The 23,147-nt window shown below is 40.2% G+C and overlaps 1 protein-coding gene across 1 annotated transcript; it reads right to left on the bottom strand.

The window, feature by feature from the left end:
• Positions 1–386: 386 nt before the first annotated feature.
• LOC133555920 (alpha-2,8-sialyltransferase 8E-like) lies at positions 387–18,304 on the bottom strand. Its single transcript, XM_061905393.1, has 7 exons — positions 17,698–18,304; positions 10,992–11,066; positions 10,841–10,915; positions 10,358–10,499; positions 6,200–6,312; positions 6,025–6,117; positions 387–1,950 (listed from the first exon to the last, which is right to left on the bottom strand). The coding sequence occupies exons 1-7, from the start codon at positions 17,928–17,930 to the stop codon at positions 1,473–1,475; spliced, it is 1,209 nt and encodes a 402-aa protein (XP_061761377.1). The 5' UTR covers positions 17,931–18,304; the 3' UTR covers positions 387–1,472.
• Between the last annotated feature and the right edge of the window lie 4,843 nt (positions 18,305–23,147).

Consider the following 23,147-nt stretch of genomic DNA (forward strand, 5'->3'; position numbering starts at 1 on the left):
GACTTTGATTGCATGCAATCCTTGAAATTGTCGTTAATGCGCCACAGCTAAGGTCTATTAGAATTGAAGCCATGTTTACTTCTGTAAAGACTGCAGCAGTTGTGACATCATGACGTCATTTCTGCATGGGGGGTCAGATTGCCATCACATAAATTTTTTGGGGTGAATATGAACGAATACATTAAAATTAGAGATGTGCGATAATGGCTTTTTTGCCGATATCCGATATTCCGATATTGTCCAACTCTTAATTACCGATTCCGATATCAACCTATACGGATATATACAGTCGTGGGATTAACACATTATTATGCCTAATTTTGTTGTGACGCCCCGCTGGATGCAATAAACAATGTAACAAGGTTTTCCAAAATAAATCAACTCAATTTATGGGAAAAAATGCCAACATGGCACTGCCATATTTATTATTGAAGTCACAAAGTGCATAATTTTTTTTAACATGCCTCAAAACAACAGCTTGGAATTTGGGACTTGCTCTCCCTGAGAGAGCAAGAGGAGGTTGAGGTGGGTGGGGTTGAGGTGCGGGGGGTATATATTGTAGCATCCCGGAAGAGTTAGTGCGTCAACGGTTTCTGGGTATTTCTTCTGTTGTGTTTATGTTGTGTTACGGTGTGGATGTTCTCCCAAAATGTGTTTGTCATTCTTGTTTGGTGTGGATTCACAGTGTGGCGCATATTTGTGACAGTGTGAAAGTTGTTTATACGGCCACCCTCAGTGTGACCTTCATGGCTGTTGACCAAGTATGCCTTGCATTCACTTGTGTGTGTGAAAAGCTGTAGATATTACGTGACCGGGCCGGCACGCAAAGGCAGTGCCTTTAAGGCACGCCCCCAATATTGTTCTCTGGGTAGAAATCGGGAGAAATTCGGGAGAATGGTTGCTCCGGGAGATTTTCGGGAGGGGCATTGAAATTCGGGAGTCTCCCGGGAAAATCGTGAGGGTTTGCAAGTATGACTGGGAGACGCAACTGCTCTGTACTTCTCCCTACGTCCGTGTACCACTCCGTACAGCGGCATTTTAAAAAGTCATAAATTTTACCTTTTGAAACAGATTCCGATAATTTTCCAATATTACATTTTAAAACATTTGGCCGATAATATCGGCAGTCCAATATCATCGGACGTCTCTTATAAAAATATTGGATTTGACGAATACAAATCTGTCTGCAGTGTGAACCTAGTCGTAAGGTGCAAAGCCGCCACAATGGCAGTGATGTGTGGGGAGAACAAGAGCGCACAATGTCTTCCAAAACCATCACCAGTCTCATGACAAATTTTTGCTGGTGTCTGTGTCGCATGTAAACAATTATAGCAAACATTCTGATTATTAAGTTAGATTCACTTTCTTGATAACAGATAAAACCTCCCTAAGGCCTCACAAGGTCCTCTGGTTTCAAAGCTTCAGACTCCCAGCTGGATAATAAATAATTAAAAAAATCTTTAGTAGTCAGACTAATTGTGGTCGCTTTGGCAGTCTCCCAGGTGAAGCCTCAGCACGCCCTGACTGTGCAGCTTCAGCAGCATGTCAAACTCTTCCGGCATGGCGTGGAACTTGGTGTCGGCCTTCCTGTCGTCGTAGTAGTGATTGGTGAGCGCGTAGAGTCTGTGCGGGTGGTTGGCGAATGGCCAGAAGCCGTACAGGTGCACGTTGGAGCACGCCCCCAGCGCCATGCTGGCCATCATGATGCCCGTGCTAAGGCGTCGCGATTTCAGGCCGTGTCCTGCCCAGAATTGGGACAGGTTACGCAGGTAGTCCGGGTTGAAGAAGATGGGACGTGCCGGGCTGGCAAAGTCCTCAACGGTGTAGGCCACCCGCAGGGAGAGCGGTGTGTTGGCGCCGTAGGAGAAGGCGGGTAGGAGGATGAAGGACGTTCCGTAGCTCATAAGACTTTCCGCAAACTCGCGCCGATTGTTCATCAGGGAGCCGTACCTGCAGGGACATCACCAGTCAGGCCAGGTAGCAATGGCCTACAACATAGCGTTTGACTGTGTGGTGGACAATTTGCATGGCACTGATAAACAGTAAGGCAGCAAAACTTAACATACACAAGTTACAAGTTCATAAGTCTTTTCAATTTATTTTCTTTTTTTTTGTCCTGTCCAGCCACTCAGGCAAATCATATTGTTGAAGCAGATACCCAGATACTTTACAAAATAGAAGTGTGGGATACTTCTCTTGTTTCCCTTATTTTTATTTGACCTTATTAAAATAGATTTATTCCGATACCCCATACGCAGAGAGTATGGGGTATTGGACTGTCTGATTATGGCATTCCGCTCCCTGTATGATCAGTGTCAGTTTGGTCCGCATTGCTGGCAGTAAGTCGGACACTTTTCAAGTGAGGGTTGGACTCCGCCAAGGCTGTCCTTTGTCACCGATTCTGTTCATAACTTTTATGGACAGAATTTCTAGGCGCAGTCAAGGCGTTGAGGGGTTCCGGTTTGGTGGCCGCGGGATTAAGTCTCTGCTTTTTGCAGATGATGTGTTCCTGATGGCTTTATCTGGCCGGGATCTTCAGCTCTAACTGGATCGGTTCGCAGCAGAGTGTGAAGCGACCGGAATGAGAATCAGCACCTCCAAGTCCGAGTCCATGGTTCTCGCCCGGAAAAGGATGGCGTGCCATCTCCGGGTTGGGGAGGAGACCCTGCCCCAAGTGGAGGAGTTCAAGTACCTAGGAGTCTTGTTCACAAGTGGGGGAAGAGTGGATTGTGAGATCGACAGGCGGATCGGTGCGGCGTCTTCAGTAATGCAGACGTACCGATCCGTTGTGGTGAAGAAGGAGCTGAGCCGGAAGGCAAAGCTCTCAATTTACCGGTCGATCTACGTTCCCATCCTCACCTATAGTCATGAGTTTTGGGTCATGACCCAAAGGATAAGATCACGGGTACAAGCGTCCAAAATGAGCTTCCTCCGCCGGGTGGGGGGGCTCTCGCTTAGAGATAGGGTGAGAAGCTCTGCCATCCAGATCAAAGTAAAGCCGCTGCTCCTCCACATCGAGAGGAGCCAGATGAGGTGGCTCGGGCATCTGGTCAGGATGCCACCCGAACGCCTCCCTAGGGAGGTGTTTAGGGCACGTCCATCCGGTAGGAGGCCATGGGGAAGACCCAGGACACGTTGGGAAGACTATGTCTCCCGGCTGGCCTGGGAACACTTCGGGATCCCCCGGGAAGAGCTGGACAAAGTGGCTGGGGAGAGGGAAGTCTGGGCTTCCCTGCTTAGGCTGCTGCCCCTGCGACCCGACCTCGGATAAGCGGAAGAAGATGGATGGATGATCAGAATTGCTTAAAATCTGTCCAAACTGTCGCGGCCTAATCGCTGTACGGCGTCAGGTTGCTAGGCAACCGCTTTGAGCCATCATTTTAGCTACTTAACTACCTGCCTTCATTTCGCTTTTTATAGCAAATCTGTGCCTTAGAGATGTTAGCAATCTATCTTGCTGTTAGCTGTTATTTCAATATGTGGAGGGGGCGTGGCCTGTGGCCCTGCAGCGAAGCAGGGTGTGCCAGGATCGGCCTCGAAGTAGGCAACAAGTGCCTAGATGGTCCACCTGGGCCTTGTTATCTAATCACCTGTCGCTCTGTAAAAGCAGCAAGCAGGAGGAGAGACATTGTGGGAGCTGGAGCGAGAGCAAGAGACAACTGCTGGAAAGCCACCTGAGCACATGATTGAAAGAATAAAAGTCTATTGTAACCATGAAACGGGTTCGGATGACAATGCTTGGTGGTGTGGAGGACCCACTGGAAGAGAGCTTCCACACAATATTTGGTAAGATAAGCGCAAATTGTACTCAAAACTGTGGGAACTAGACCAGAGTTTTTGGGCCCGCATCCTCTCTCGGTGACAGTTTGTGACGTATGACGCGTATTACAGCCTGACATGCACAACATTTTTTTATGTTCAAAACAGCCCTATCTGCTTTTTCTTTGAACTGTAACAGGGTTTCCCCTAAACTGCCAAGATACATGAGGTGGTGGGGGCATCGTCACCATGACGCCATCAAATAATTTGCCTAATTTCATATAATGATAGGATTTTCTTTAAAAAGGATCAACAAATGTGTACACAAATCTAAAATAAATCTGTTATCATTACTTACTATTAACGTGTTTTTTTATGGTTTTGCCATATTATGAATTGTTGCTGCTTTTTGTACTTTGTACTTTGTTGAGATTCATTCAAGTGTTAACAGACTTTTAATGACTTTTTTTTTTTTTAATTAGAAACACCTTGCAACAAATCTAGCACTTTTTCTGGTGTTATTATAAAATGTACTCATGTTTAGAGACTACTTCTGTCCCTCATAGTCATTGACGAAAGAAGCGAGCTATAACGAACGAGCACAGCGCTGTTGCTGTTGTTGGACTTTCTCTCCTTAAAAGCCGCCACTGTCCTCCTAATATTTGCACATTTTGTAGATGGCTGTCCGCAAGTATATCTCAAATATATATAAATAATTACGTCCACATCGCAGACATACTGAAAACTTTGTCGTAATGACGTGCGTTTTCTTTACATTTTTTGTGATCAAAGTCATTTTTCGGTGGTCAATATTTCGGTACATCAAAGTAGTGCACAAATAATAGGCTATATATATATATATATATATATATATATATATATATATATATATATATATATATGTGTGTGTATATATACAGTAGTATGTATATATATGTATATACAGTATAAATGTATGTATATATCTATATATACCCATATATATATATATATATATATATATATATATATATATATATGTTTGTATATATATATATATATATATATATATGTGTATGTGTATATATATATATGTGTGTGTGTATATATATATATATGTATGTATGTATGTATGTATGTCTCTCTAAATATATATATGTGTGTGTGTGTGTGTATATATATATATATATGTGTGTGTATGTATATATGTACTATATATACATACACACATATATATATATATTTGTACACACACATATATGTCTATATATATATATATATATATACACACACACATATATATACCAGTTCATACTATAACGACCAGCTAATGTCAACAATTTATGTTTGTGTGGTTTAGATATGATGCCAGTTTTTCCCATGTTTCCAAACACACCGTCAGTGCCTGAAAGGCGATTGGTAAAGAATGAGAAAGTGTTTTTGTGTGTCCGGTGAAGTGCGGACTCACCAAACGAAAGTGTTTGCACGTGAGGTAAAAACCTGTTGGGATTGTGCCTTTTGTTATAATAAGATTGGTAATGAAAGTTAAAAATAGTGACAGACTTTGTGTGATTATATTACTTTGATTTGTTTTCAAGTAAAAAAATATATATATTTCAAGGTGTGGCGGTAATGATAATGCTGTGGTGGCGCGCCACATTCAATTACATTAAGGGGAAACACTGTATACTAAATTCGCGTAATCATATGTACTTTTTTCAACACAGCTGGTTCTGGTGGGTCACTGCCCCAACCAATGGCTAAAAAGGGGAATAGATTCTGTGTATTACAGTACTGAGCGACATTTGATGCCTTTTTTTTTTTTAAACCTACACTACAATCTAGCATTACCATAGTCTTGCTATTTAACTGTCTAGTAAAACATGAAGAATCCATAGCCATTAAATGAACACAATTTTAAAATTTAAGTTGACGAATGTAAAATTACGCACTTTCAAAGACACAGAAAACTCAATATTTTAACAAAAAGTGGCTCATTTATTGTCATGCTGTATGTTTTTAAATGTTACTCAAAGCAATCCCTGATCTGTTTACCTGTTTACTATCTGTATTTTCTGTAAATGAAATAGTTTAGAAATATGAAAAAAAATGTTTTGAAAATTTCTTTACTGTTTGATCTTAGAGATTCCCACAGATAGTTGTCCATTTGAGTGAGCGGGTGCAAAATACAGTTAAATAAATCATATTTTATTCTGATAGTATTTATGTTTATTATTATTTCTAATAGCATTAGTGAATGACACAAAATGAAATGAGTGAGCTCACTTTTCTTTGAGGATGCTCGGGTTGGCCGTCACAAGGTCCGTCTTGGCGCCCACGTCTTTCCCGTACTCGTCGTTCAAAGGCGGCAGATTGCACCTAAGCCAGCAAAAGCACGATAACAACCACTTCCTTAATGATTATAATAATGATGACCTCCCTGTAGACCGGGCAGCCTTACCTCATCACAAACTGAGCCGAGTCGATCATTTTCCCGCAGCCGCTGTCCATCAGGATGCCGCCGTTGCCGACCACGGCGCACGTGTCAAACGTCTGGTTGGAGAACGGATGCTCCTGGAATGCAAAGTCGACATGTTTTTTTTCATGCATCCACATCTAAACACACCGAAAATTATTCCTAGGACCAATAACAATATCACCTATCGCAAATTTTTATTTTAAAATGAATTGTAATTGTTATATTATTATAGTTAGTTAATGACACAAATTGCCATTTTTGGTAGTAATTAAATATACTGTACATGTTATAGTATAAATAAAACATGTATAAAGTAGGGCTGTCAAAGTTATTGCAATAATAATGAGTTAACTTTAACCTCCATTCATTTTTTTGAACATGTCATGTCCAGCCCACTCAGGCAAATCATATTGTAGAGTCACATACTGTATCTGCCGTACGGAACTTCTTGCAACGACAAGAGGGGATAAGACATATACACAAAAACAACAGAACAACATCCGTAAACACGATATGTGAAAATATGATACAAAAAATTATAGCAAAGAACCAGTTACTGAAGTAGATATTAATAATACAGAAAATGACAATTAACATTATTGCTCTACAAAGAGAAGAATACAAATACCATTAGAAACAACACTATTGATAATGAATAATAGTAATATTTACCTCTATTATCAACAATACAATTTCTTCAGAAAAAAGTTCAAGTTAAAAGTACCTGCAAAAATTCACAAGTGTACTTAATACCTGAATTACAAAAGAAAGCAGATGAATGGAGGGTAAGAAAGAGGAGCGGCCTATATTAACCTAATAGATTGTTATGGTACAAATATATATATATATATATATATATATATATATATATATATATATATACATATACACACATACATATATACATGCACACACATATATATATATATATATATATATATACATGCACACATATACATACATATATACACATACATATATATACATACATATATACACATACAGACACACACACACACACACACACATATATTAGATAAGGATGTAAAAAAAAATGGTACAAACCAATAATCAATTATAACTTTAGAGATATGAATACATCGTTTAGCGAGCCGCTGGATCGATCTATAAATCGGTTGGAAAGTCACAAATCAGTTGCTTGTATATCTACTCCGAAATATAAGGACACGGCAACATGTCGGGCAGCACATAAGGAGCTTACAAACAATGCGCCCCCCAAATATAAAATCTTAAATTGTGGTTAACGTTTGGATGAATAAAAAGAAAAAAGATTGGTTTGTTGGAGTGTCCGCCCTGAAATGGGTAGGTCGTGGGTTCAAATCCCAGCTGAGTGATACCAAAGACTATAAAAATGGGACCCATTATCTCCCTGCTTGGCACTCAGCATTAAGGGTTGGAATTGGGGGTTAAATCACCATAAATGATTCCTGAGCGCGGCACCGCTGCTGCCCACTGCTCTCCTCAGCTCCCAGGGGGTGATCAAGGGTGATGGGTCAAATTCAGAGAATAATTTTGCCACACCTAGCGTGTGTGTGACAATCCTTGGTACTTTAACTTTTTTAACTTTTAAAGTACGGCCATTTTTAATAAATTAAGTATTTGAGCTTCTACACTGAAACTGATGTTTAGTTTACGTGGTAGCACTTAATTGTGTCTTACACTTGTCTTACTGTGGTGTTATAAGACCTCTACTTGATGTGCAGCTTGTTTTTCTCTGTATTTAATTGTTGCTACCTGAGCAAACAATATTAAATACCTGGTAGCTTTACCAAAAAGTGTTTTGTTTACATCTTCTTTTCTTTAAGTATGTGGTTTACAATGCATTGAAGTTGATACTTCTACTATTTGCTCATAATTAATGCAGGCACCACCTGTTTTGTGTGTCCATTACAAAAAGTAAACATGTGACATTGTTCTGACATGATACACGTTACATAAAAAAAATGTTCACCATGCAAAGCTTTCATCTGCATCGAATTGCGTAGAATCGTAATGTTTTAAAAAGCATTGTTAGTGAATCATATCATAACTCATGTCTCCAGATTCTTTGATTTCATATTGAATCGGTAGAGATGCACACCCCTTATATATATATATATATATATATATATATATATATATATATATATATATATATATAAAATATATATAAATTCCCACAGCCCAACTAAAGAACACCAACTTGTGCACAACCACCCCATGGGTACACCAAATACCCACCACAACGACAACTGCGGCCACCCCGGACACGACTCCTCCAACTCCATCCAGCCATTCAAAGCCATTGCCCTGGCCACGTTTACATGAGAGTTCCCCAGTGCCTCCCCAACAATGACATAACCAACCCCATTGCCCCTGGCTGTGATCTCAGCCAAGCACAAAACTCCACCCACAGACAGTACCCCTCTCCCTCTCATCAGCGAGGTCTCGGCATGTGATTGCCAGGCCACCAAACAGCAGTCCACGTAGCCCGTGCCGGTCGAGGACGCGATGCGGGGCACACTGCACCCCAACCCCATCCCTTGTGGGGATGTATAAAGCTGCCAGGGTGTCTATTGTGTAGTTAAAACTAAGAGGTCAGCCATTACAGCTGACCTCCAGTCCCTATTGATGTGTGTGCTGTAGCGTGAGGGAAATTATGTATGCGGGTAGAAACTAATGATGCGGTTCAAATTGGGGGACTACAAGAGCATGGTGAGTCCCCCCTGAACTGTAAGTGTCTAACATGCAGATTAAAATTAAGGGATGGACGAGCAGGGGACAAGTTAGGAGGACTGGAGCCCCCATAGAGGCATCCTTGTCACCCAGTCCCGCCTCTCTGCAGGCCAATCCCTAAAAGTCCTAAAGGTGTTTCTGTAACTGGGAGAAGCTGTGATCCCAGACACAGCCCCCAAATTCCCCCAAACCCATGCAGGAGGCAACTGAGACATATGGCCAAGAGGCCGACCCCCACAATATAGAATCCTTCAGGTGCCCCGAGGCAAGCTTAGTCCCGTAACTAAAAAATAACCCCACATTCAAAAGCAACGAAATGGGCCCTGCCGCCTGCCGAGGGCCCCCCAAATACACATAACAAAAACAAAACGCAAAATGACCAGACAAAGTTACTGCGACCGAAACAATCGCGGCCATCACTATTAATGCGGCATCACTCAATGCACCCAAAAAGTAACCATACACACGACAAAATCTCTCAACTACTGCACCTCTCCTTTTAACCAAAAGAAAAAGCCACACAACACAATGTCCCAGAGGAAACACCAAACACCGTCATGGTCCCAAAAGAGCCACACAATCCCCTTCCTCGCGTCCGAACATGTCTAACCTTTCCTACTTCAATCTGCAAACGTTTCAGTACCTTCCCGAACAAATGCAAACCGGGCGAACAGCCGCTCGACAGCCAGCCCACGCGATTCCCCTCTTTGCCGAACAAAGCCCGCACTCCGCTCTGCGGAGTCCACACCAACAACCCTGCGCAAAAACTGACACAGCCCCAATGTTCCACCTGAACTGCCCAGACAGCAATGCGTTCACACAAGCCCAGAATGGGGAACCACGCATCCTGCCCACATGCCGGCACCCAAGCTAGATAGCGAACCAACGCCAGTTGACCCCCACATATCCATCAGTCCAGGGCCACAATCCAGAGCCCCATGACCACTACAACCCAACACAGCAACGCCAACCGCCTGTAGCTCCACAACGGTTGCTGTCGCCGAAACCGAAGCAAAAGAGCCACCGATCTCGCAATCGGCAACAACACGCACACAGGGCGACCACCAAGGTCGCCACCCCACCGACCCCAACCCCCACCCACTGCCGTGCCAACCAAGCCATTGACCATCGGCCCATGCTAACCAAACACCACAACGCTCCGCCTACCACACCTCTGGGACTGCCCCAGAAGGGCAAACGTCATGCAGCCCCCCTGGAATGGGAAGAAACGACCCGCAGCCCAGCACGCAACAGGCACCCAAACCCACCCAGCACCAGTCCGACTGCCCCCAAGCTTGCCTGTCAATCCCACCCACACCACGTCCACTCCACCAAGCTTCTGTTAATAAGATGATTTTTTTCTACAATGTAATACTACCCTATATCATCGGTGTGTGGTCATACCTTTATAAATGTTTTGAAAATGTTGGGTTTGATCTGGAGCATCCTGGACTTTTCCCCATCATAGGAAATCTTCGTACCCACGGGGGTGTTATCCTGCGTGATGATGGCCTTGTCGACACGGCACGAGCTGCTCACCTCGGAGCTGCAGAACACACACACACTTTTACAACGGTAGTGGTTACCAATTATTTTCTGTCATGCCCCCACTAGGGGACAGAAATATTTTCAGAATTTTAGACTTTTAGCCTACTGGCTAGCATTTTCGACTCTCAATAAGTGTGAATATGTGGTCGGGCGAGGGAGCTTCGGGCGTGTGCAGGCCATGTACAGTACTTCTACTGGGCTGAGCGGGCAACCCGTTGATTAGTTTGAAGTCTGCTGCCACCTAGCTGAAGGCTGGTGTATTGTTCAAGCATGAATAAAGACACACATGCTGAAAGTTCCCCCGACACTTCACTGTGAGTCGTCTGGTTTACCACTTACATAAATTTTTGGTAATTCTTCTCGTTCTTTTTCCAGGTTTTACTGTGGCGCTTCAGGACGTTGTCAATCAGTTCCCTATGCATACAAAGAAAAGCGTGTCTTGAAATAATGACTTGGCGAACAAAAACGCAAATTGCATGTTTGTACTCACTTGCAGCCTTTACAAAGTGAAGAAGGATTTGGGGAATCTTTCTTTTGTGGGGGTGGTTTGTAAGACGTCACCGTGCTGCAGAGTGAGACAACATCAATTACACACACTGATTTTACAGTCAGATTTCATTTCCCCTAGTTTAGTTTATTAAGGATCCCCATTAGTCTACACCGCAGTGGAGACTATTATTCCTGCGGTCCGGGAAAAAACATCACACAATCACAAAACAAAAGATTACAATGCAGTACAACATGACCAAATAATCAAATGTTGTAATACAAAAATAGCAACAACAAAGAACCAAAAAAGAAAAAATTACTTTGAGTTTACATAACAATGTTCATACCAAAGATAAAAAGAGCAATATATATATATATGTGTGTATATAATATTATATATGTGTGTATATATATATATATATATATATATATATATATATATATATATATATATTTCTGCAAATATAAAACAAAGAACCATTGGCCTAAAATCTACACATTAGTGTACCAAAGACAAACAATGATTAGTAGTTATAGTTAGTTACATGATTAAAGATTACATTTCAGAATTGATAAAAATATCAAATGTAATAGATAAAAGAACTAATGGCATAAAGTCAGCTTAAAGCGGAATTTCTCTATAGCTTGTTGTAACTATAGACCAGTGGACCACTGGTCTATATACTTGCCAACCCTCCCGGTTTTTTCGGGAGACTCCCAAAATTCAGCGCCTCTCCCTAAAACCTCCCGGGACAAATTTTCTCCCGAAAATCTCCCGAAATTCAGGCGGAGCTGGAGGCCACACCCCCTCCAGCTCCATGCGGACCTGAGTGACGTGTCGACAGTCTGTTTTCACGTCAGCTTTCCCACAATATAAACAGCGAGCCTGCCCAATGATGTTATAACTGTAGAATGATCGAGGGCGGGTTTTTGGTTTCTTATGCGGGTTTATTGTTACGCAGTTTCATTAACGTCCTCCCAGTGCAGTAACAACACACAACAACAGCAGTCACGTTTTCATCTACCGTAAAGCAGTTCGTCTGCCGTTAACAGCAATGTTGTGACACTCTTAAACAGGACAATACTGCCATCTACTGTACATGCATATGTGACAGTAACATATACGGCAGGGGTCACCAACCTTTTTGAAACCAAGAGCTGTCACGCCCATGAGTTCATGTTTCGTTTTTGTAATGTTTGGTTTTGTTTTTTGGAAAATCGGTTCCTATGTTTGCACTTCCTTGCTTGTTTTCTCACCATAGCTACTGATTGATTTTCACCTTGCCCGCATGTCACGCCCCTGTCCTCAGCTCTCACACCTGTTGTTAATTATCATAGCTATTGCTTTAGCCACAGTTACCAGGTACTCGACCTGGCAACTGCCCGTATTCCTCAACCCCCTTCATGCCATACCATGCTGTTCATTCTTTTTGTCCATGCCACGTAAGTTTTTATTTATGCCACAGTGCAAGTTTTTGTTTCATGTTTTATCGTTTATAGCCTTAGTGCTAGTCTTTAGTTTTTCATTCGTCAAGTTTGTTCTCCACCATTGTGTGAGTGAATTATTTGCAAAAATATATATAAAAATAACTCAAAACTTGTTGAGAAATAAACAAGTGATTCAATTATGAATAAATATTTCTACACATAGAAGTAATCATCAACTTAAAGTGCCCTCTTTGTGGATTGTAATAGAGATCCATCTGGATTCATGAACTTAATTCTAAACATTTGTTCAGAAAAAAAAATCTTTAACATCAATATTTATGGAACATGTCCACAAAAAATCCAGCTGTCAACACTGAATATTGCATTGATGCATTTCTTTTCACAGTTTATGAACTTACATTCATATTTTGTTGAAATATTATTCAATAAATATATTTATAAAGGATTTTCTAATTGTTGCTAGTTTTAGAATCTTTTTTTTAACAATCTCACGTAACCCTTGGCATACCTTCAAGTACCCCCAGGGGTACGCGTAATCCCATTTGAGAACCACTGCTATAGACAATAGACACGGGGGTGTCAAACTCATTTTAGATGGGGGCCACATGGAGAAAAATCTACTCCCAAGTGGGCCGGACTGGTAAAATCACAGCACGATAACTTAAAAGTAAAGACAACTTCAGATTGTTTTCTGTGTTTTTAAATAAAAAAAGTTCATAATGTTGTTAGGGTTTTTTTTTACAATTACTTATTGCGGTATTTATACTTGTCGTTATTTATATTTTCTGAATAAATTATGTGAAAATGTTCAACTCACTGATGGTAATTTTCAATATATCAAGATAAAAAAAATATTTAAAAATCTAATTATTTATTTAGTTTGATTATTTTCCTCGACTGATGTACTAACATCATTGAATGATTGATGGATTGAAACTTTTAATAGTACAGTACATATTCCGTACAATTGACCAATAAATGGTAACACCCGAATACACTTTTCAACTCGTTCAAGTCGGGGTCCACGTTAATTAATTCATGGTAAATCATGATAATCAATCATAATTAATCATGTGGTTTATTTTGTACATATGTAGCAACATCTACAAAGATACAAAAAATGTGCTATTGTGACATCCAGTCGACACATTTAAAACAGCTATTTCTTTCATTAAAATTTTCAGGTTAATTTTTATACTTAGCAAACGGAGAAAACCTGTTCGCAGGCCTGATCAGGCCCTCAGGCCGTACGTTTGACACCCCTACTAAAGACTGATGGACGTTACCCCTAAAAAAAAAAAGCCATAGTCCACGCTAAAATAAGGACAATGTTCAAACTTATACAAAACATGAACACACTTCTGATACTTTTTTCTGTTTTTCAGAAACATTTTACACCACCTGTTAAAAATAATTTGTTCAATCCCCACTATTTAAAGGAAGGGTACCTAAACTACGGCCCGCAGGCTGGATACGGCCCACCAGCATCCAAAATGCGGCCCGAAGTCCCAAGTTAAAAAAATAAAAAATAATATTATATACAGTATATATATATATATTCAGTGTTTGACAACTATTCAGTGTTTGATATATCAGTCACTTCAACACTTCGTCGTCTTTGTACTTTGTGTACAGCATGATCTTATACTGTTTCTTAATCTGGTTGGGGTATACGGCCAAAAATGTAATCGCAAATGCGCCAAAAAATAGGCCGTGTGACTTAAAAAAACCCACCTGTCTCAAATGTGTGAAAAGGAATTTCAACCCTTTCATTGCGTTTAGCTCCTAAAAAAAAATCCTTCCGAATTTGATAAAACTACAGTAAAATTTTGGCTCATCTGTATAACATGTTTGAAATAAATTTTAAGCAAAAGCATTGAAAAAGTGTCGCGGAAGTGTTGATCATTCACGCTGAGAGTTGTGTGTGTGTGTGTGTGTGTGTGTGTGTGTGTGTGTGAGTGAGGGGGGGCATACGCTTAATCACACACACTGCTGTCATGTATATAAATCATTATGAAACTTATCTCAACTGCATTATACCAGATATTTCAAGTTTATTTTTCAACACAATAACTACTTTCCTCGAGTGGTTAATTACATCTATTAAAGAGTAATTCCCTTTGTCCATCCATCCATCCATTTTCTACCGCTTATTCCCTTTCGGGGTCGCGGGGGGCGCTGGCGCCTATCTCAGCTACAATCGGGCGGAAGGCGGGGTACACCCTGGACAAGTCGCCACCTCATCGCAGGGCCAACACAGATAGACAGACAACATTCACACTCACATTCACACACTAGGGCCAATTTAGTTCCCTTTGTAATTAAATAAAATTTTTGGTCAAGTAAGGAGTAACTATAATGAATGACTTAAAAAAAAAATATATTTTCAGAACACAGCCTGTCACATAGCATCATGGTTGGTGTTCCTGGCTAAAATCTTTGTGTGTGTTTTATGATAATGTTTACTTATAAAAACATTGTTAAAGGTCAATTATTTTCATGTTGCTGCTGACGTTTAAACTTGTCCTCTTAAAGGGGAACATTATCACCAAACCTATGCAAGCGTCAATATATACCTTGATGTTGCAGAAAAAAGACTGTATTTTTTTTAACCGATTTCCGAACTCTAAATGGGTGAATTTTGGCAAATTAAACGCCTTTCTGTTTATCGATCTTTTAGCGATGACATCAGAACGTGACGTCACCGAGTTAATACAGCCGCCATTTTCATTTTCACATTACAAACACCGGGTCTCAGCTTTGTTATTTTCCGTTTTTTCGACTATTTTTTGGAACCTTGAGAACATCACGCCTCGTCGGTGTGTTGTCGGAGGGTGTAACAAAACTCACAGGGAGGGATTCAAGTTGCACCACTGGCAAGAAATCTGCCGCCAGACCCCCATTGATTGTGCCAGAGTGTCTGCACATTTTACCGGCGATGCTAAGACAGACACGGCACAGAGATGTATGGATAACCTGCAGATGCATTTGCAACAATTAAGTCAATGAAATCACAAAGGTGAGTTTTCTTGATGTTGTTGACTTATGTGGTAATGAGACATATTTGGTCACGGCATGGCTGCTAGCTAATCGATGCTAACATGCTACGCTAATCGATGCTAACATGCTATTTACGCTAGCTGTATGTACATTTGAAACTAGATACCCACATTTAATGCGAAACAAACACTTACCAATCGATGGATTTAAGTTGCTCCAGTGTCACAAGATGCGAAATTCCTGATCGTTTGGTCCGCACATTTTACCGGCGATGCTAATAAGGCAGCCATGCTATGGGCCACTTTATTGGGTACACCCATGCTATGGCCGAATAGCGTCAATAGCTATTCGCTCAATAGCTTCAATTTCTTCTTCAATTTAGTTTTCGCTATCTGCCTCCATACTCCGACCATCTGTTTCAATACATGCGTAATCTGTTGAATCGCTTAAGCCGCTGAAATCCGAGTCTGAATCCGAGCTAATGTCTCTATATCTTGCTGTGGTAACCGCCATTTTGTTTGTATTGGCAGCCCTGTATGACGTCACAGGGAAATGGGTCGCATCGCAAATAGCGAAAATCAAGAACTTTAAAGCTTTTTTTAGAGATATTCCGGGAGGTGTAAAATTTTGAAAAAAACTTCGAAAAATATAACAAGCCACTGGGAACTGATTTTTATTGTTTTTAACCCTTTTGAAATTGTGATAATGTTCCCCTTTAAACCAGAGCACTTAATTTCACATTTTGTTCTTTTGTGTTTTTGTTAGCTGTAGAATTCAGCATAAGTAAATGTTTTTTTTTAAAGAAGATTAGAAATTATATTTGACTTTTTAGAAATTATTTCCAAGCCTCAAAATAGCTCTTAAGTTGTGATCCTATTATGCACAACCTACTTTTCTTACTTTTTTGGTACCTGTTTTTGTGTATTTGAGATCCCCATCAGTCCCAAAAGTTGAAAAACAAGGCATGGTGGAGATATTTAATTCATACCCTTGAGACCTCCGAATTCGGGATGTATATATATATATATATATATATATATATATATATATATATATATATATATATATATATATATATATATATATATATAAATATGTATATGTATGTATGTATGTATGTATGTATATATATATAGATATATATATATATATATACGCATATATATACATATTTATCTACGCATATATATATATATACGTATGTATGTATGTATATATATATTTATATATATATATATTTATATACGCATATATCCATCCATCCATTTTCTACCGCTTATTCCCTTTTTTGGGGTCGCGGGGGGCGCTGGCGCCTATCTCAGCTTTATATACGCATATATATATGTATGTATGTATGTATATATATATTTATATATATATATATTTATATACGCATATATATATACACATATATTTATATATATCCACATATATGTGTGTGTGCATATATATATGTGTATGTATATATATATACGTATATATGTTTTTGTGTATATATATGTAAATATATGTTTGTATATATATATATATGTATGTATATGTGTGTATATATATGTATATATGTATTTATATGTATGTATGTATACATATATGAATATATATATATGTATTTATATGTATATATATATATATAAGTATGTGTATATATATATATATATATATATATATACATATATCTTGTTATATTCTTATTTTACTGTTATATTTTTATTCATATTGTTGCTTTTTATTTTTTATTCTTATTGTAATATTTTTCTATTTTGTTTCCATTTAAACTCCCATTATTTACTTTTGACTTTTTTTTTTTTAAATTGATCTCAACTCTGTACACTGCTGCTGGAATTTTAATTTTCCTGAAGGAATCAATAAAATACTATCTATCTATCTATCTATCTATCTATCTATCTATCTATCTATCTATCTATCTATCTATCTATCTATCTATCTATCTAAAAGCTTATTCGGGTGTTACCATTTAGTGGTCAATTGTGCGGAATATGTACTGAACTGTGCAATCTACTAATACAGGTTTAAATCAATCATTTAAAAAACAAAAACAAATAGTTTTTAGGTGGATATAATGAGTTTATTCTGTGGACGATTGGCGAGATTAACAACAAGGGCCAAACCAAACCCGACGAGATGGGTTCGGTTCTGTCAAATGCTAGTGACCCATGCGCTGGCATGAGATCTCAACCCATTTTTCGAGGACTGTCAGTGGAGTTGTAAGGCAGCGAGTAAAGAATGAGCACACGTACCTGTCATCGTCAACCATGAACCAGGTGAGGGTGGACAGCAGGCTCCCCACGCAGAGGAGCGTAATCATGAAGGAGAAGCCCGAACTCATGCTCCCGGCCTCTTTGCCTCCGTCCTCTTTTGCCACCGGCGCTCGAGTTTCAGGGCTAACACACCTCCTGACGGGTATTATCCATGTGCGATCATGTTCTGCTTGTCCCTCGGCTTTAACCCCTCCCTCAGCCCTTGATCTCATCCAACTTCCTCTTCTCCAACTTGTGTTCTTTTATGTCAAACCTTGGTGTTGTCGCTGACCAATGCTGTGGAAGTGCATGGTCACAGAAACCCCAATCCTGTCGTCCCAAAGCTTAATGCTGCCGCGGGTCTCCGCCTTCTAAACAAAAATCAGCCTTCCCCCCCTCCTCCTGTCTTGGTCCATATTCCTCAACGAGTCCCTCTGCTCTCTCTTTCCTTTGCTACAGAAGGAGGCGGTAACATGAGTGGCCTGGACTGAATTAGCCTCCGGGGTAAATATTTTTTCCAAGAGGGTTGGAGCAGGTTAGGAGCACCTCATTCAAGGTTAAAAGTGTTAACGCACACCACCCAAATTTACCCCGTGCTAAATCCTGCCGGTGAGGACCTGTAAGGGGCTGGGCCAAATCAAAAAGTGTGTGTGTGGTGGGTGGGTGAGCAGAAACGAGAGCTCGTCAGAAAAGAAGAAGCGCAACTTAGATAGACCAAAAAAAAAAAAAAAAACCCTGTTCAGGCGCCATCAATGGGGGCCACTTCTTTCTTTCTTTCTTTAGCTTTTTTCGAACATGAACACAATTACAGTATAATGTATCAGTGGTTTCAACCTTTTTTCAGTGATGTACTCCCCTGTGAACATTTTTTTACAAAAAAAACAAAAGATGTGATGCCAAAAAAATATCCACGTGGTCATAGTAATATCGACGGTACTTTTTAGAGGCGGTATAGCACTGAAAGTGATTCATTAGTATCGCGGTACTATACCGTATTTCCCTAATCCCTTCTAAATGAGGGTCCAATTCTCCAGCACCAAGACATGAGTTGAAATCCGTACACTGTCAGCTCATGATCACATCATGAAGAAGCTTGCTGAAAAGGAAAATTGAATTGAATTTGAGATCACCCAGCATGGATGAATAGAACAGACAAGTCATTGTTTTGTCTGCTCGCGGAAAACAAACATCCTAATCTACGATTTGACTCCCTCGAATGGCCTTGACGCTGTGGAAAAAGGACCAGGCTGTTCTGAAAAACACCCCCGAGGACACCTCAATGATGGACGCTTTTGACCTCCCTCAGTCCTCAACGACACCCGGAGTGGAACTTTTGCAGATCGGCCTCGGTCTAAAAAAACATTACATCATCACACCCAAGACAATTGGGCATACACGCACACACCCCACCCTCCACCCCACGCTTTCACCCATCGCTTTTTCCCCTCGGGGTGATGGTCGGATGGCAGCGCTCGTCTTCCAGGGCCCCAACTCCTCTGTTGCGAGTTTGTTGTGATTAAATGTAACGTGTTTATGTGTGCATTGCGTTGAGGTTTTTTTCCCCACTCCAGACTAGGCCCCCTTAGGAACCCGGTCTAGATTGTATTTTTTTACCAAACGTTTTACCTTTTTCCCATCTTTTACTGGGCGCGTCGTAGTGACCCATTAGCGTTCCTGTTTTGTAACCCTGTACACTGTTTGTTTGTCTAATTTTGAACGGGTTTGTGCTGAAAACAAAGTTTCGTTGTACTTGTGCAATGACAATAAAGACCTACCTAGCTACCTACCTACCTACCATTGTCCAGCGCGGTTCTTAAGACGACATTAAGTGACGTAGTACCGCACAGCCACGATAGCTGGCATTCGTTCGACCAGGGCGATATCTGCCTAATTTTGACGTGAGACCCGAGTAAAAAACGCCAAAACTAACTTAAAGATATATTTAGAATAATACCGTAACAAAATATGAATGCAAGTTCATAAACTGTGAAACGAAATGCAACAATGCAATATTAGGTGTTGATAGCTAGATTTTTTGTGGACATGTTCCATAAATATTGGTGTTAAAGATTTCTTTTTTTGTGAAGAAATGTTTAGAATTAAGTTCATGAACCCAGATGGATCTTTATTACAATCCCCAAAGAGGGCACTTTAAGTTGATGATTAATTCTATGTGTAGAAATCTTTATTTATAATTGAATCACTTGTTTATTTTTCAACAAGCTTTTAGTTATTTTTATACATTTTTTTTCCCAAATAGTTCAAGAAAGACCACTACAATTGAGCAACATTTTGCACTGTTATACAATTTAATAAACCAGAAACTGATGACTTAGTGCTGCATTTTACTTCTTTATCTCTTCTTTTCAACCAAAAATGCTTTGCTCTGATTAGGGGGTACTTGAATTAAAAAAATGTTCACAGGGGTTATATCACTGAAAACAGGTTGAGAACCACTGATTTAGAGAACTGTTGTATTTAGAATGAATTGATGTGTTAGTAATAGTAAAGTGGTGGGATTAGATAAGATTTGCTTCTTCCTACTCCTTTTTGGACATGTAAAGAAAAATGAAGATATGTACAAGATGGCATGAATCATTGTGAAACTGCGTGCATGCTCAGAATAAATGTCAACCAATCGACCGACCGTTCTGCACAGGAAGTCTGCTACGAGTCTCTGGGTGTGACATCATGGGATGGACTGAGGGACAGACAGAAGGAGGTCTTTGTCAACCCAGATGTTATCTGTGGTTCGTGCACCATCGCCTGCACGGCATTTGCGTGTATATCACTTCCTGTCTGTGCAGCAGAGAAAAAACCAACAACATTTGGCCAGTAGTTCATATAGGCCGTGCGGTGAAGATACAAATTCCATGAAGCTGGTGGGCCAAACAAAAAGTGATCTGTGGCATCGCAGATCACAACTTGCTTTGCTCAAGTAACATCAAGGAAGTAAGGCCAGTCCCAAAACGTTGTTTTTTTCATGTTTTCTCCAATTTTGGGAACTTGCACTTCCCCAACACTCATGCATAAAAACCCAATGGCGAAGTAAAATGATGAGCAACAGACATTTACTGCTCTGACAAACAGGAAATTGGAGAAGGAACAAAAAAAAAAAAAAAAACACATGCAAGTCTAATAGCTCTCGGGGGACGACCATAAAATAGTTTATTTTCTGCAGCACAAACAAAAGAAGCCCTTAACCTAACTCGCTTTGTTACACTCCGTCTTACAACAAACGCACAGCACAAACAAAAGAAGCCCTAAAGCTAACTTGCTTTGTTACACTTCGTCGTACAACAAATGCACACCACAGCGGCATTGACGTATTTTGTCAACAAACGTGACATTTCAGAAATGACGGTCTTTGACGTGCTCACAATAAGACAAACGGTGTTCCTTCAAGCGATGAGAAAGAGAAGGCTGGTTTGGGTGAGACGTATCTGCTGGTGCCTGTTCGTGGAATGCGGGGTGGCCTAAAGAAATGAACATTCCATGTCGACGTGTTTAAAATTATGAGGCAGCTTTTCCACGGACTGAACGGGACACAAAGTCAGATTGGACTTTTTGACTGACAATAAAAAAAAGAGCTCTATGCTACTACTTCGGCAAGAGGGGACTAATAAAAAATTGAACAAAGTTATAATTGTGTAATCATATAATACCCCGTTTGTGGACAAGGAGACAGAGACAGCCACTGATGCCTTTCAAACAAATTACATTGGCAAAGTATGTAATATACACTATATTGCCAAAAGTATTGGGCCACCAATCCAAATTAGAGATGTCCGATAGTTACTTTTTTGCCAATCTTCCGATATTGTCCAGCTCTTAATTACCGATACCGATATATACAGTTGTGGAATCAACACATTATTATGCCTAATTTTGTTGTGATGCATGAAACAATGTAACAAGGTTTTCCAAAATAAATAAACTCAAGTTATGGAAAAAAATGCCAACATGGCACTGCCATATTTATTATTGAAGTCACAAAGTGTATTATTTTTTTTTAACATGCCTGAAAAAAGCAGCTTGGAATCTGGGACATGTTCTCCCTGAGAGAGCATGAGGAGGTTTAGGTGGGGGGTAGCTGGGGGTGTATATTGTAGCGTCCCGGAAGAGTTAGTGCTGCAAGGGGTTCTGGGTGCTTGTTCTGTTGTGTTTATGTTGTGTTACGGTGCGGATGTTATCCCAAAATGTGTCTGTCATTCATGTTTGGTGTGGGTTCACAGTTTGGCACATATTTGTAACAGTGTTAAAAGTTGTTTATACGGCCACTCTCAGTGTGACCTGTATTGTATGGCTGTTGACCAAGTATGCGTTGCATTCACTTGTGTGTGTGAAAACCCGGCCGGCTCGCATAGGTTTATTGGCGCTCTGGACTTCTCCCTACGTCCGTGTACCACTCCGTACAGCGGCGATTTAAAAAAAGTCATAAATTTTACTTTTGAAACCGATACCGATCATTTCCGATATTACATTTTAAAGCATGCGGATGTTCTCCTGAAATGTGTTTGTCACACTTGTAGGTTTATTGGCGCTCTGTACTTCTCCTTACGTCCGTGTACCACTCCGTACAGCGGCGATTTAAAAAAAAGTTATAAATTTTACTTTTGAAACTGATACCGATAATTTCCGATATTACATTTTAAAGCATTTATCGGCCGATAACATTGGCAGTCCGATATTATTAGACATCTCTAATCCAAATTATCAGAATCAAGTGTCCTAATCAATTGGGCCGGCCACAGGTGTGAAAAATCAAGCTTCCAGGCATGGAGACTGTTTCTACAAACATTTGTGAAGGAATGGGCCGCGCTCATGAGTTCAGTGATTTCCAGCGTGGAACTGTCATAGGATGCCACCTGTGCAATAAATGCAGTTGTGAAATGTCCTCTCTCCTAAATATTCCAAAGTCAACTGTCGGCTTTAATATAAGAAAGTGGAAGAGTTTGGGAACAACAGCAACTCAGTCTCGAAGCCATATAGAGGGGTCAGCGAATGTTGAAGCTATATTTGCATCCAGCCTATTCCTCCACCTACATTTAATGCCAAACAAACATGGTTAGAAGGCGATCGCCAAATTTGTCCGCGTTTCCTCCCGTGCCGCTGTCTGTCGTGATATGGCTCAAAAGCTTCTGTTTCTTCTTTAATTTCGTTTTCGGTACCTGCCTCAATACTCCAACCATCCGTTTCAATACATGCGTAATCTGTTGAATCGCGTACGCCGCTGAAATCCGAGTCTGAATCCGAGCTACTATGCTTCACCTTTCTGTACTATCCGCCATGTTTGTTTCTGGTGGCTTCACGCAGTGACGTCACAGGAAAATGGACGGGGGGGATATAGCGATTGTGTAAATCAGGCACTTTGAAGCCGTTTTTCGGGATATTGTGTGATGGGTAAAATTTTGAGAAAAACTTCGAAAAATAAAATTATTGATTTTTAT

The sequence above is a fragment of the Nerophis ophidion genome, linkage group LG07 (genome assembly GCF_033978795.1).
Source record: "Nerophis ophidion isolate RoL-2023_Sa linkage group LG07, RoL_Noph_v1.0, whole genome shotgun sequence".
In the NCBI taxonomy this organism is placed as follows: domain Eukaryota; kingdom Metazoa; phylum Chordata; class Actinopteri; order Syngnathiformes; family Syngnathidae; genus Nerophis; species Nerophis ophidion.